This window comes from Anguilla anguilla, chromosome 2 (assembly GCF_013347855.1).
Source record: "Anguilla anguilla isolate fAngAng1 chromosome 2, fAngAng1.pri, whole genome shotgun sequence".
Taxonomy (NCBI): Eukaryota; Metazoa; Chordata; class Actinopteri; order Anguilliformes; family Anguillidae; genus Anguilla; species Anguilla anguilla.
The window spans coordinates 9,524,938-9,540,393 of NC_049202.1; the positions used below are offsets into that span (position 1 = coordinate 9,524,938).

Sequence of the window (15,456 nt, forward strand, 5' to 3'; positions counted from 1 at the left end):
ATGGGCCGCCTGGCAGGACCGCTGACTTTGAGTGTTACACTTTCCACAGGCATGTAATTTTCAAAAGGTTACTTTTCCTTTAAAAGTTATTGAAGTAATATATGTTCTATGTAGGCATGTTAAATGACAACTACTGCAATGTTTCTCAGAGAATAGCCACAGGTGCTTTAGGGTCTTTGACGATGTGTATGAAGAGGGAAAGTGTTTCTGGTTTGTGAGTGTGTCCCTGTGTTCAGGCTGTGAGTGTGTCCCTGTGTTCAGGCTGTGAGTGCATCCCTGTGTTCAGGCTCTGAGTGTGTCCCTGTGTTCAGGCTGTGAGTGCGTCCCTGTGTTCAGGCTGTGAGTGTGTTCCTGTGTTCAGGCTCTGAGTGTGTCCCTGTGTTCAGGCTGTGAGTGTGTCCCTGTGTTCAGGCTGAACACCGCGCACAGCCAGCTGCTCAGGGACACGGAGGCCCTGCAGGCTGAGCACCGGGCCCTGAAGACCCAGATGAACAGCGGGAAGCTGGAGCTGACCCGGCTGGAGGCGGAGTTCTCCAGACTGAAGGAGCAGTACCAGCAGCTGGACATCACCTCCACAAAACTCACCAACCAGTGCGAGGTACAGGAACCGCTGTCAGTAAACGGGCGCAGTGTCGGTTAATATACACAGTGTCAGTAAATGCATGCAGAGCCAGTAAATGTGCAGTGTCAGTAAATGTGCACTGTGTTGCAGTTGCTTAGCCAACTGAAAGGGAATCTGGAGGAGGAGAACAAACACCTGCTGGACCAGATCCAGACCCTGATGCTGCAGAACCGGACCCTGCTGGAGCAAACCATGGAGAGCAAGGACCTGTTCCACGTGGAGCAGAGACAGTACATGTAGGACCTGCAGTAACCCCCCCTCCCCATACTTCCCACTTCACGCCTCAATCACCAAGCGATTATCGAGTATCTTGCATTTTTCAATTTTATCTTTTTCAGTTTGTATTTTGGATCTGGGAACCAGGATACAAGAGAACAACACACTGTACCTTTCAGAGATATGATAATACACATAAATACACACAATCTCTGTGTCACACACACACACACACACACACTATATAGCCATTTACAGATCCTGCAAATAAATACTCATGCACCTTATATGTGTCTGAAAAATGACCGGAGCGATTCCCTCCCCTCTTTCTCAGAGACAAACTGAACGAGCTGAGGAGGCAGAAAGAGAAGCTGGAGGAGAAGATCATGGACCAGTACAAGTTCTACGACCCCTCCCCCCCACGCAGGTGAGCACGGCACACATGGGACACACCGGTGTTTATTTCACACACGTGTATGCGTAGACTATTGTGGTTATGCCACTGTGCATTTTGTAACTCAGAACCGCAGCCATCTTTTCACTCATGGTGACCAAAGTCAGGGAAATCATAATACACCACGAGTCTACAACCCTGGTCGTGGAGAGCAGCAGGGTCTGCTGGGGTCCCCAACTCTGGTCCTGGAGAGCTGCAGGGCCTGCAGGTTTTCATTGTTACACTGTACTTAACTGATTAATTAAAGCAGCAGATCACCTCATCTGGTTTACTTGGTCTGAACTGGTTTCTGATTTTTAAGGTGAAAACAAAAACCAGCTTCGTCCTGTGGTTCCAGCAGACCCTGAGGCTCTTCCAGGACCAGGTTTGGGGACTCCTGGTTTCATAGCACTGATGTAGACTGCAGAAACTCTATTGGTGTTGTGTAGTCTCTGGTCTGTGTAATTTTGATCAGATGAAATTGGAATTCTGCTATTAACCATCTGGTTATGGTTCGTTTTTGGTCACTCTTTCAGAGCTCTACTAAGCAGGTATTTGTGCGTTGGATGTACATCCTGTCTGCACGCTGACTGTGTCTTGGCTACATCACACTATACCCTAGTCTTCTCTCACTAACCAAAGTGTAGTCAGTGTAGTGCATTGGCAAGGGAACTGTGTTTGTAACTTTGAGGTCACAGGCATTGTATGTAAAAGAAGTGTAACCTGTACTTGTCAAAGGTAAGATTTTCTTGAAGCCCCAAGCTATGTGTCAGTTGGGTATTAAGTAATAAATTGGTTAATGAATAAGTGAATTGGTTAACTTGTGAATGGTTAATGAATAAGTGATCAGTTAATTGTTTATTAATTAGTAAATGGGTTAATGAATCTGTTAATTGGTGCAGTAGTAAATTGGTTGATCAGAGTGAATAGTTTATTCAGTACTAAGTTGGTTATTAGTGGTTTTTTAAAGGCCTGGGCTTGCAGCTGTTTGATCAGGTGTGTGTGTGGCCTGGCTGGGGTATGGTGTGTTCTCTGCGTCTGTTTGTCGCTCGTGGGAATGCGTGCTGATCTTAATGCGCTTGCATTCATCCTGCATGTGGGGTCATGCGTCATGGTGCCCAATCTGTCTGGGGCGGGGGGGTGGGGGGCACAGCGTTTGGAGCAGCCCGCATGTGGTCAGCTTCCCGCCCCCCCCTTCTTTCCACCCCTGTCAGCTTCCCCCCTCAGTACTGTGTGCTGTGCGTCCCGTGAGTTCACTGGTGTGGGTTGGGGGGGTGAGAGAGCTTTGAGGGGGGAGCAGAAAGGTGTGGAGGGGGGTTATTAATGGTGAAAGAGGGATAGAAGGGAGTAACGTGTGCGAGAGAGGAGATCTGGGAGGTTCTGGTGGGAAGGGGCGGGGCCAGAGAGACAGGGGGGTGCTGGCTGTTAGAGGGAGGGGTGACGGGTGAGCGCACATTTGGGGGAATCATACTTTTTAGCGTGGTGGTGTCGCCCCGCAGGCGGGGGAACTGGATCACGCTGAAGATGAGGAAGCTGATGAAGCCGAAGAGCCGCATGCGCTCGCTGCCGCTCTCCCCGCCCCGCTCCGAGTCCACCGAGGCCTTCCTGGCCCCGCCCGACAGCCAGGACAGCTCCTCCCTGGGCTCCGGCTCCGCCTCCATGGACGACTCCCTGTCCCACAAGAAGAGCAACAGTGAGTCTGACCGTCGCCCCCTCTCCCCTCTCCCCCCTACCTGGCCCCACTTCTGCGCGTGTAAGGCAAGCTAAGGTTGAAAATGCCACTTTTCTGGATGAGGAGAACAGCATTAAGGTTTTTTTTCCTGTTCCCACAAGAAATGGGTTTTATTTCTGGAGCCCACGGGCACTGCAGTATTGCAGTAACCCGTGCAGTTAGTATTTGCAGTGGCTGTTTTCGCTCGGAACTTTCGCTCGCAGAACAGGGTTATGAACTGTATGTAGACTGACTGACTACATATTTCAACTTTGACCCTCCACCTGCTGGTCGAGTTTTCGGTTAACGGTAAGAGTTGGTCTCAAGATACAAGAGAGAGTAAAACATCCCCGTGTTTAGAGATGGGCCTGTCCAATGAGAGCGAAGCATCCCGGTGTTTAGACATGGATCTGTCCTATGGGAGTAATGCATCCCTGTGTTCAAAGATGATTCCCAGTATTCCAAGTATTCCCAGTCCTCATCAGGGCCCTCTGTGCAGACTGTAGTCTGCACCTATGGGTAGTTACAGCTTTAAAGCAGCTGTGTGTGTGTGTGTGTGGGGGGGGGGGGGGGGGGGTGAAATGATGTGTCAGTAACTGACAATCGCGTGTGTGTGTCCCAATCAACTGAGGCTCCAGCTTTGGTCTCCCCTCCGCTCTGCTGTTTTCAGTGTCCCATCTGATCTGTTATCTTTCCTCCTCTCCTCCTCTTCTCCTCCTCTGCTCCGTCTCCCCTGTCTGTGCGTCTCTCTCGCTCCCTGCCCCTCCCCTCCCTGTAAAGTGTCCGCGCTGAAGCGTTTTCCCTTTATGAGGAGCAAGCCCAAGGATAAAGACAGGAACAAGACGCTCTTCCGCCGCTCGATGTGTAAGAGCCCGGAGTCGCGACGCTCGCTCACTCGCTCGCTCGCGTCTTATTGGCTGCACCCCCCCACCCCCTCCACTCCCCCTCTTCTGTTTCAGCTCTTTTTTTACTGTTTCTGTTCTAACGTGTTTCACTGTGCGAAGGTGCTGCCCTGCTGGATGTGCTGGATGTGCTCTGTGCAACGTTTGTGGTTTTGCGGTGTCCGCTTCTAACTGTAGCAGTGGAATAGTGTAGATGGCTCAATAAAAAGCGAATTACCATTATTACACTCATATTCTTGCATTAAGGGTCGACCAGTTAATGTTTTGTGAGGAAAAATAGTCTGATTACAAAAAGCAGCAATGTTACCTGAGAGAGCGTAGACCTAATATTGGGTATTAGATTATAAGTTGTTTAATGAGTTTTTATCTGAAACATGCTGTTTTTCTCAGGATCTTATTCTTTTTCTTTACATTTTGTAAACTCTATCTAGTCTTTCAGTATTTATAAAACTCATACACAATACATTCCATATTATTCTACTATATGTGCAGATGTATGCTGTTCAAAATCTTAATGATGCTAATTATAGCTTGTGAATTATTAGCAGTTAAAAATGCAGAACTTGCCACTGAAAATGTCCTCCAAATCTGACTTTATTACTGTTTATTAGTTTGTTTTTATTTTTATTTTTGCCAGTCAGCATGATTTAGACTTTGGATGCAGAAAAACCCTGAAACATTGACATGTTTGTTGCGCTTGTGAAACGAGTTAGTTTAGTTCTAGAGAAAGCGATTAGCTTTTACCTTAAAAGCAACACAGCCTTATTCTTAATCTTCCAACTTGTCCAGTTTGGAACAATAATGCAAGACAGGGCTCACTAGAAAAATAATAGAATATAATACATAATATAGGTTATAAATACTCTTTGACTCTTCAGCTAGCTAATGTTACATGAATTACAGGCTTGGCATTCGCATTGCAGGTAGCTAGCTAGGCTAAATTAGGCAGTTAGCTAGCCTATGTAGTCGGTATAGCTTGCTAGCAAAATTAACCCTTGCAATACTTCCACCCAATCCAGTGAATGCGTGGACATCACAGTCTGTCATATATTTGTTTTTCTATAGAGAAGACCTGTTTTGCACCTTAACAGTAAAATGCACATCACATGCAAGATCAGAGTGACAGAGTCTGTCAGTATGTCGATGGTGGTTTCAAAGTTGGTGGTGGTTTCAATGGTGGCATCAGTTTTTGTTCTAGTTTCGGCTTCTTTGTTTTCCTGTTTTCAGCGAGGGGTTCTTACTGCTGGTCAGAACCCAGTCAGAACCCAGTCAGAACCCAGTTTAGGGAAGGGTGCTGTATTTGTGCTTTCTGGAGGCATGGTCTCTTGGATGTGTTTGGTCCGCACTGTGACATGTGCCCCCACACTGCCTGTGGAGCAGACAGTGCACGCCCTCCCCCCACCCGCACCCAACGCACCCCCCACCACCAAACCTTCACTGCAGGCATGGCCGCTTGACTGCACTGCTCTCCACCAACCAAGGGCTGAAATGGGAGCTCGTTCTCTCTCTCTCTCTCTCCCAGTGCCCCCCCCCCCCCCCCCCCCCCCCCCCCCCCCCCCCCCCCCCCCGCTTGCTTTCGCGCTCTGTGCATGTCATTGCCATGGTAACACAGCTAGCTTTCTGTGTGGTTAACCAGGCAGACACCTGCTCTGTTATGATGTAATAAAAAGCTTTATAACATGTTGCTCCCTGCAAATACTGCTCAGCCAATCAGATTCTAACATGTTGCTCCCTGCAAATACTGCTCGGCCAATCAGATTATAAATATGCGACTCCCTGGATATACTTATAACTATCCCAATCTGCATGGATAATAAACTCAGAATAAGACAGTCATGATGTCATCGTGCTGATATAAATCACAGAGTTGCTCCACCAATGACACAGTGCGTTTCCGGCAACCCATGGAACAACAGCAACAGTGATTGGTGTGTGCTTCTCTGCTTCCTGGACAGAAACCAGATATTAGTGCTAAACTAAGCATATGATCTATGCCTACATTTTTTCCATCCTCTCTTTTTGATGGTGAGAGATTATGGTTGGTAAATTTGAGCTTCCTGTGCTTCTAAACTGTATTTCTGTTGAAATGGTGGTGTATTTGGTCACATCCCTTTTTGTGAATCCTTAGAAGGTGCACCAACCTGGATGTTCTATCAGCAGTAGAAAAGCTGGAAGAGTTGAATGGTAAAGGGCCACTTTTAGGTTTGTTGGCCCTGACCCTGGTTCCCTGTGTGGTGAAAGACATTTTAGATATTTACTGAAGTCACTTCACCTGCCAGCTTTACAGTGGCTGGTAGAGGGGCATTCTGGGCTTTGTGGTCTAAAGCAAGAAAATACACTTCACCAAACTCCAAAGCAGCACTTTATGCCTCAAGAGTATTGTATGTGCGTGCTCAAAAAATGAAATGCAATTATCGTTTTCGGTTGGAAATATTTTCTATGGCGCATGCAAGCTGAGACTGCTGGTCATTACCATTGTCCTTCCTGATTGGTGGAGCTCCTTTCTGGTTTCTGCCATTAAGGTGGCTTCATGACTGTATATCCCTGTCCAAAGACAGGAAGGTGGGAGCTGTCCCTGCATTGAGGGGACAGGAAGTAGGAGTTGTCCCTGTATTGAGGGGGCAGGAAGTAGGAGTTGTCCCTGTGTTCGGGGGGACAGGAAGTAGGAGTTGTCCCTGTGTTGGGGGATAATTTCATTTCTCTTGCATTTCCATCTCAGCCATGAATGACCTGTTGCACACCGTGGCGCTGGCGGGGGGCCACTGGGCCAGTAGCTCTGAGAATCTGGACCGGCCAGAAGAGGGCGCCACTCGCCAGCGCCGGAAGGAGTTGGGATCTCTGGCCTTCTCCACCACTGCCATCAACTACACCAGCCTGCACCCTCCTGCCGGCCCCTCGGCCAAGCAAAGCCTGAGGGCTAAAGGTAGCGCTGGGCCCAAAATCCCACCCCCACCCCCAACCCCCCCCCAGCGAACGTACAAAGTTTCCAGAACGTTGGAAAAAGTCCAGATTGCCGTTTGGGTTCCAATGACGTCATGATGTTCCTCTCCCCACCCCAAATGGTGTTGAAGCTTTTCAGTGTTCGTTCATGAGCCAGTTTCTCTCAAAATGTTTCCAAGTAAATAAATGTTCTCAACCCTGGAACCCTGGAAGCTGGACAAATTTGCGTGTTGTGGGGAAATGTTTAGCTTTGTCTGTCTGGGAAGCACAAACCCTTCTGGCTGCCTCAGGTTCTATATCCCTGAAACCTCACTTTTTAAAAAAAAAAGAAAGAAAAGAAAGAAACAAAGACCAGGGACCTCAAGCTGGTGTGGAGTGGCGTTGGGGGACTGTGTGTAAGTGTGTGTGTGTGTGTGTGTGTGTACATCACTTCTCAAAGTCATCTCAAGCTATCTGGAGGGAATGTACTGAGGCATCACCGCCTGTATGGACAGTGTAGGAAAGCTGCCCAGGTACACATGCTGATCTCCATTTTGGCTCTGGTCTTCATTTGAGGTGGCGATATGAAGGTTGTGGAAGGAAGTGGTTCTCACCGCAGTCTTTGATTACTTCAGGAATTATGGGGATGAATTATTGGGAGAAACCGTAGTGCAAACCCACAAACTGACACCAAACGTGGGCAGCAGGCCAACAGGCAGCCAGGTGTGGCTCTCTTGCCTTTGTAGTGCTCTGATTGGGCGATCAGCAGTACTCACCTGGGCCAGGTGCGGCTCCCTCTCTTGGTGTTGTAGTGGGCTCTGATTGGTTGATGGGCAGGCTCACCTGGGCTAGGTGTGCCTCTGATTGTTGGGATGTGCTTTCCATTCTCCCTGGTCCTGCTTGTGATCAGGCTGGCATGTAAAAGGAGAGTAGAGGGTAAGATCACTAACACCCCCTGGCACTCCATAATGCCCCCAAAATTCCCAACACTACCTGCACCATCCCGTGGAAGAGAATTCAGTCTTGCATTTTTTTTTGTTTGTTTCCAGATGACACATCCTGTGAAGATGTCACCCCTGCAACTGTGGATAACGCCAATGGGCTGAGGAGTCCTGGTAAGGCATCGTCATGGCGATGAGATTCGGGCATGTACACCCTACTCTCATTGGACACTAGGGCATTCTGGGTTTTCTACTGATCCGCCAAATGTAGGTTGTGATTATTTGTGCTCTTTAAGGAAAAAAGTTGTAGGAGTAAATACCAAATGAACAGTAAGAGTTGTATAGATTTACTGAAACTATTGAGGAAGTCCAGCACTGTGGGATTGTGAGAGGGTCTGTATGGTCACATTAACCCACACAGCTGTTTGTCTTGGTCTGGTCAGTTCAGTTTGTCTTTCTGATGTGGTTTATCTGGTCAGTACTGTTTGTCTTGGTCTGGTCAGTACTGTTTGTGTTTGTGTTTTTTAAATCGGGATCAGTACTGTTTGTGTTTGTGTTTTTTTAATCGGGGTCAGTACTGTTTGTCCTTTCCTTCTGTGTTGTCCCTTTGATTAGTGCCTCCCAAACTGTGCTCACATGGTGTTTCGCAAACACATTTATTAAAATAGCATATCAGCGTCATACAAAGCATGCATGTTTTCTTTAAACTTTACATAGTATATATATAATGGTATATAGGACATAATAAACGGCCAGTTACGTTTTCATATTTATGTCATGGCAGACAGTTTGGGGACCCCTATCTTATGTTAATGCCCTGTTGTGTGTATCTGCCCCCCCCTCCCCCTCAAGATTTGTCTGTTAATGATGTCTGTTCTACACCCCCCCCCCTCCCCCAGCATCCTCAGCTGGTCAGTCTCCCTCCCTCGCCTTCCCCAAACTGCCCCCATGGGGCCCCTGGAAGGGGCGGGGCTCTCTAACCTGTTGTAAGACACCTGTCTCTCTCCTGATGGCATGCTGGCACCTGCTGCATGGGACACCTGTGCCCCCCCCACCCTCCATCCTTACCCCTCATTTCCCTTTCTCATTCAATCAGGAAATGCTAATTTTTTTCAGGCCCTAAACATCTGTGTGCCACTAGTATTTACCGTACATTCTTTCCTGTTGACGTGCTTGATGGGTTTCTGACAATCCCAAGTACCTCTGTCTCTAGTAGACATATTTAGGGTTCGAAATTAAAAATCAGGATTGCTCTGATTAATCAGAAAGATCACCTCCCTGCTGAGCCCCCCCATAACCCCCCACCCCCCCCATTAGCATTTGTGTCTTTCGACCTGTCTATCAAGATCCACAAACGACCCTCGGATCATTTTCACGATTGGCCGTGGCCTGGCAGATTATGCAAATGAGTAATTGGCATAGTGCAGCGCGCGGCTCGTCGCCATGCTGGAGTTGGGGTTCACGGGGCCTCTCCGCTCCTTTGTTAATGCAAAGTGGCAGCGCTGAGGCGGCCTAAAGCGATTACTGAGCCTTCAGCTCTCTCCACGCTCAACACCCTGCCACCGCTCACTCCGGCTGAGCTGTGCTGAGGTGCGTTTTTCGACACAGTCTGTCTGTGTCTTTAGCGGTAATGTGATGGTGAAGCATTGCTTTTCGCCCCGTGTCTTAGTCTTCACGCCCTCCCAAGTGTGTTACATTGGGAAACCTTTAGTACATGCGGACTGACTCTTTGTTCAGAGAACTGAAAACAAAGAATATTTACAAAAAAGAATCAATCTTGGCTTTGTAGAGCCTGATCTTCAGAGACTCTGTAGGTCTTTGGGGCCCCCTAGTGGTTGGCTGTATGGCTGCACATTCTCCCCTTTTATCATATGACAGCAGCAATAGCATAAATCTTTTTTTTTTTGAACGCTAAACATGCTAAGATGTAGCAGGTCTGGTTGTGAATATTTCACTACAGTTATCCATTCAGCATCGCAGGAGTGTGATGACAGTGTGTTTTGTGTTCGGTATTGTGCTTGCAAAGAGGGAGTGGTGGGGTGGAGGGAGAGTTGGGGGGGTGACTGAGAGGGGGGGTACAGGTGTGTGGTGTAACCCCTCCCCCGTCTCCCAGCAGCAGGCGCGGTGAACGGCAGCCGCAGCCGGCCGCAGAGCGAGAGCAGCGGGGAGTTCAGCCCCAGCCTGGAGAACGAGGCCTGGTCCTGCGGCAGCAGCCCCGCCCAGCGCTCCGCCCGCCACAGCCCCCAGGTGCCCCGCCGGGCCCCGGAGCCCCCCGCCCCCCAGGCACCCAGGAAGGGCCCCTCCCTCGGGAGCGAGGTGCTGTCCCTGCAGCAGTTCCTGCAGGAGCCAGCGGAGGTACACCGACCTCTCAGTTATGCACCCTATTCACCCTTATTACTCTGTTATTACACTAATTATTCATATCTGAGGATGTGATGGAAAAAAATTTTTTTGTGCAGCCTGGCATTCGAGAAAACCCGCCGGCAGAGACGTTGCCTTTGTCCTGTGACTCCTCGCCATCGACGCAGAGAGAGCGGGCAGGGCTGCCCTCTGGTGGGCGGGGCATCCTGCGCTCTGCCAGTGGGAGGGCAGGGACCGCAGACTCCTCCCCCAAATCGGGGCCAGCGTCCCGGCCCAGCCTGCGCAAGGCGGAGAGCACGCGTGTCAGAGGCTCCGCCCCCCGGCCCTCGCTCGCCACCCAGGGCAAGGCCACGTCCGTGTCGGAGAGGCTGAACTCCGCCGGCTCCGCCTCCCGAGGGGGCAGTGCCGCCTCTGGCTCCGCCCTCCCCCGCGCCAGCAGCGTTATTTCCACCGCCGAAGGCTCCTCCCGCCGAACGAGCATCCACGACTTCATGGCCAAGGACACCCGTGCGCCCGTCTCCATAGACCCCTCCCCTGCCAAGGCCACGCCTGCGACCAAGGCCACGCCCAGTGAGTACCCTGCCCCCACTCCCGCCCCACCCGCATTGGCCTACGAAACCCTGCTGGAGGAGGAGCCCCCCAAAACCTCCGCCCCCAACCTGGGGTCCTTCCTGGGCTCCTCCTTCACCATCGATTCAGTGTTTATGGACACCATCTTCAGTGACCCCCCTTACCCCGGTGCGGGCAAGAGCCACACCTTCCTGTCCCTCAACCCCTCACTGGTGTGCAACATCAGCGGCCCGCCCCCCAAGCACGCCACCTGGCCCGCGCAGACGGGGCAGGAGGCTCATGGGAAACCGGGTCCTCCCCAGCCCAACGGCCAGCCCCCCGAGCACTCAGCCGGTGGTGACATCACCGACCCAGGTCAGGTGACCGCAGAACTTCCTGCCCTGTCCTCGGAAGACAAGCAGTCCCTGTGGTTTGAGTATGGTTGCGTGTGAAAGAGCACCTTACTGAACTGACCAGCGACAGGCCAGACAGGGCCCCCCCAAAACCCTAAAACAGGAGGAGCTATCACACACTCACTGCTCTGAAACAATTGCACACTGCTGTAGGCAGAATATATTAATAATATTCTAATTTTCAGACACACTAATCGGCAACAAGTCATTATAGCTGAGGCTACTTTGGGGCTTACCGTGCGCAATGGCTTCCTCCTAATAGGAGAATTTGGGACACTGCTTCCCCTCCCCGGTCCACAGTGCAATCCTTAGGAGCCAGAATCCCAGGTCCCAGGTCAGATCTGACCTGGGACAGAGAGACCAGACCAGAATGGGGAGAATGTTACTACACCTACCTGGCCTTTCCGTCTGTTTGATCTTTTCATATGAGGAAATCCATTTCTTTTCCATCAGAACCACTCATTCCTGGGTTTGGTTTGCTGCTTCAGAATGTTCATTTTGGAGACTGGTGGGCATGGGGGGTGTACATATGTTATTATATGTGATTTAACATATTTTATTAAGTGTGTTATTATTTTTTGTTATCTGTCTGTTGTGCTTACATTGTTTGAATGTTGGAAAATGAGAACTTTGTGTGTGTGTGTGTTATTTTTTAAATAAGCCTCCTTTGGATTTCATATATTTTGTCCATTTTGTTTCCACAATTTAGTTTTCACATTTAACCCTTTGTACTATTTATATTATTTTTTTGTTAAACACCATTCTGTGTACATAATATGTATTTAGATCCAGTGACAGGCTTTTTGTGGTTACAGGGATATTACAGGTTAAGATTCAAATTGAATACTTAGTAAATGCCAATGGCCTGTGTTTGCAGTACAAGTGCCATGTTTTGATTTGTTGATAGCTTAAAAAAACACACTGGACAATGCCAGGAAATGTGTACGTAATACTTGTTGATACACTACAATTATTCATTTTATTTGAATTACACATACATATGTTTTTACTTCATTTTCTAGTTTTAGGCTTAATTTGAATAAAACACGGGCATTGTCTGCAGTAAAACAGTGTGGCTAAAAAGTAAATGCACCACTGCCCCCTTACTTTGGTGTTTTTTCGGGGTCTGGTAGACTGGCCTGGGTGCACACAGTGTCCAAAACCTTTGACCCCTGCGGTGTATTTCTGTGTGTCTGGTGTTCTGTTTGACACGGGTATATATCACAGCATGACTCTGTCCTGCTTCCTGAAGAGGTTGTCTTGTCTTTGATGTCAGTCCCCAGTGGCCATTTTGACCCATCTGCCGGCACGTACACTATGATCATGTGCAAAACCCATCTAACGTGCAGTTCTTCGGTCTGTATGGATTCATGTCTGTGTTTTTATATGTGTGTCTATGTATATATTTGTTCTTAAATGTGGAACAACATTTCCCCTCAATGCACTGTTCTTTTCCTAATAGCCACAAGGGGATTCCTGCACATGCACGTAGTTACAGAAATGAAAGTGTGTAGGTGGCACTTAGGATGTAGAAATAACCAAAGATGCTCTGTTCCGCAGATGTGGTCTTAACCATAGATGCTCTGTTACACAGATGTGGAAATAACCGTAGACCCTCTGTTCTGCAGATGTGGAAATAACTATAGACTCTGCATTTCACATTTGTGGAAATAACCATAGAGGCTCTGTTCTGCATATGTGGAAAATAACCATAGACGCTCTGTTCTGCAGATGTAGAAATGACCATAGACACTCAGTTCCACAGATGTGGAAATAACCATAGACGCTCAGTTCCACAGATGTGGAAATAACCATAGACGCTCTGTTCCACAGATGTGGAGGGTTCACGGGAGCGCAGGAGGTCGAAAAGCAGGACTGGCGAACAGAAAAGTTCCTAAATCTAGCCACAGTCTCGTAGGGGGCATAAGGGGTGAGTTGCCTACCAAACAGGTGTCTGCTGGGGGGAAGGGGGGCATGGTGGGCAGGGGGGGTCAGTGCTAACAGCTCCCCGTAAAAGCAGGGGGGACTCACCTTCACTGGGTAGTGTGCAGACTCATCCAGCATGTGCATCCTATTTTTGTGATATATTTGGTCTGTTCAGGGCATATTTTTGTTGTTGTTTTTTTTTTTTGTACATTTTTTGTCTTATTATTGGGTGTAATAAATGTCATTATTTTGAAGTTTCAGGAATATGTGATTTTTTGTGTTTTTGTTTTTCAGTGTTGCATGGCTTCATTTTTCAGTTGGGCTTTGTCCTCCTTTGTCTCTCTCTCTCTCTCACACACACACACACACACACACTCTATCAATTCAATTCAGTATAATTCAATGTGCTTCATTGGCATGAAATTCATATAGTACATATTGCCAGAGCAAACAAGAAACATACAAAACAGTTGTAGAACAATAGAAGTAATACAGTTATAATTAGTTAAAATAATTAGTATTTTGAAAGTGTAAATGAAAGAAAGTTTTGTCACTGCCTTTGGTGTGATGTACTGTCAATCTATCGTTTTCTCTATCCTTCTGTCTCTTTATCTGTCTATTTCTTCATCTTTCTATTGCTCTCCTGTTGTCTCACATTCACTCTGTCACACAAACACGCACATCCAGTCGCTCTCTCACACACTCACACGTGCATTCTCTCTTTCCCTTTATATGGCCTTTTAATCCACGCAGGCTTGTTCCGTCCTGTGCATGCTGGTATATTTGGCTTCGCTTACGTGCCATTTCTGCTTCTAACTTTCCTTCTTTTGTCTGTTTCTCCCTGCCCCACGTCTTGTCTTCCTTTCCTCCTGCTCAGAGAGAGAAGCTCCAAGCTGGCCTCCTGATGGACATAAGCATCAGGTATTCGGTCGGAAGAGACCGTAAACATCTGCTTTTGTGAAACAGTCTAATGAAGAAACAAAAAATTGATTTTCTACCTTCCTTGAATCAAGGAGCAAAAAGACTCCATTCCAAAAAAAATACTTTTTAAAGGCATAATGCACTGCAACCTGGATTGGATTTACGATATGACACCTGCACAATTTATTACCAATGTTCTGTGCCAATTTCTTTTTTCTTTTCTTTTTTTGAGTGTGACACTTGACGTTTGTAAATGGCGAGCATGCGCATACACGCAGTGCGGTCTCTGAGGAGCTGTCTGTATCAGCGTTGGACTATCTGCGTAGTCTTTAATGGCATGTGGACACTTAAACGCGGGTCGCTCATATTCTGCATGGAGAAATTGACATTCTGCCCTCCGCCAGTTAACGGACACTGTTGGAATTTTCCTTTTATTTTTCTAACTTTGAATGACCATGTGAAGTGCTTTCCACCTTCTTCGCCTTCATCACCGCCGACATGTGAGGTTGTGTGTCGGCTCAAAGCGAGTTTGAGTCTCAGGAGCGGGAAGATGCTCGTTATCATTATTAGAATGAAGAACCCGGCGGCGTTTGCAGCTTTTCCTTCCCGTTCTTGCCTCGTACAATGGCGAACGAGTGTACATTCTGTGTCCTTTTCCATAGCTACAACTACATAAAGGCATTTGACAATGTGACCAAGTTTCTGTGTTTTCTGTCATTTCTATACGAATGCCTGAATTCTCGCGCGCCCTGATCCGACAGTGCTTGATAACATATAGGATATGTAGCACAGGTTGAACTTGAAATGGCCGTGTAGATCCTAACACATTCCATCAGCGAACTTTTTAAAAGTTCCGTATACGGTGTGTTCTCTTCACAGAAATGCCAAGCGTAGGGTGGATTTAGCAAATGTGGGACATCAGCAGAAGTGGGACACTTAAGCTTTGCATTACTCTGCTATGTACGAATCAACAGCCAATCAAAAAAAAAATCTTGAATTGTTGCTGCAATAGTTACTGTCATTCAACAATTGTCTTTTTGGGCTGACGTCTTTAAACATTACTGGTGCAAGTAAAAAAGTTTTCGATAGTCTCCTACTGAATCTACCAAAATGTCCGTCATTTGCTGAATCCACCCTATATTAGACCCTTGAAACGTGCGTTTTCTCAGTCGTTAAAAAGCATTTTATTATATCGTTTTTGTCTGACTATTCTGAATACAGGAATTTTTGCAGATCTGTTCAGTGATTCAGAAATTCGAAAACCGAGAAAGCGGAAGCCCTACGCAGGTTCCAGTTTACCGAGTATTTACCTCCCCAAGGTGGACACTTTAAGGAAAATATATTTCTTGCCAGAGCCGTTCCTCCCTCTAGACCAGGGGTGTACAATCTTCTCAGAAAGGGGACGGGTGGGTGGAGGTTTTTGTTTTTTGCTCAGCACTACAACATCCGATTTAACAAACTGATCGTAGTCTTCAGTCAATACTTTGTTAAGTAGAATCAGGTGTCTTAGTGCTGGGCTATAACAAAAATCTGCACCCACAC

General features: G+C 47.8%; 1 protein-coding gene across 14 annotated transcripts in view; it reads left to right on the top strand.

The window, feature by feature from the left end:
- LOC118221032 (girdin-like) overlaps window positions 1–14,608 on the top strand; it is a 53,249-nt gene extending 38,641 nt beyond the window's left edge. For 2 of the 14 annotated variants that reach the window (XM_035405609.1, XM_035405612.1), the window contains exons 23-32: window positions 412–598; window positions 713–858; window positions 1,173–1,265; window positions 1,808–1,822; window positions 2,750–2,964; window positions 3,763–3,846; window positions 6,604–6,807; window positions 7,853–7,918; window positions 9,858–10,099; window positions 10,204–12,997. In XM_035405609.1, the coding sequence (XP_035261500.1) occupies window positions 412–598; window positions 713–858; window positions 1,173–1,265; window positions 1,808–1,822; window positions 2,750–2,964; window positions 3,763–3,846; window positions 6,604–6,807; window positions 7,853–7,918; window positions 9,858–10,099; window positions 10,204–11,106 (2,155 nt within the window). In that variant the 3' untranslated portion in view covers window positions 11,107–12,997. Of the gene's footprint in view, window positions 1–411; window positions 599–712; window positions 859–1,172; window positions 1,266–1,807; window positions 1,823–2,749; window positions 2,965–3,762; window positions 3,847–6,603; window positions 6,808–7,852; window positions 7,919–9,857; window positions 10,100–10,203; window positions 12,998–13,870 lie in introns of those variants that run through there. The other 12 variants (XM_035405615.1, XM_035405614.1, XM_035405623.1 and 9 more) reach the window with 11 other exon arrangements.
- Window positions 14,609–15,456: the final 848 nt, after the last annotated feature.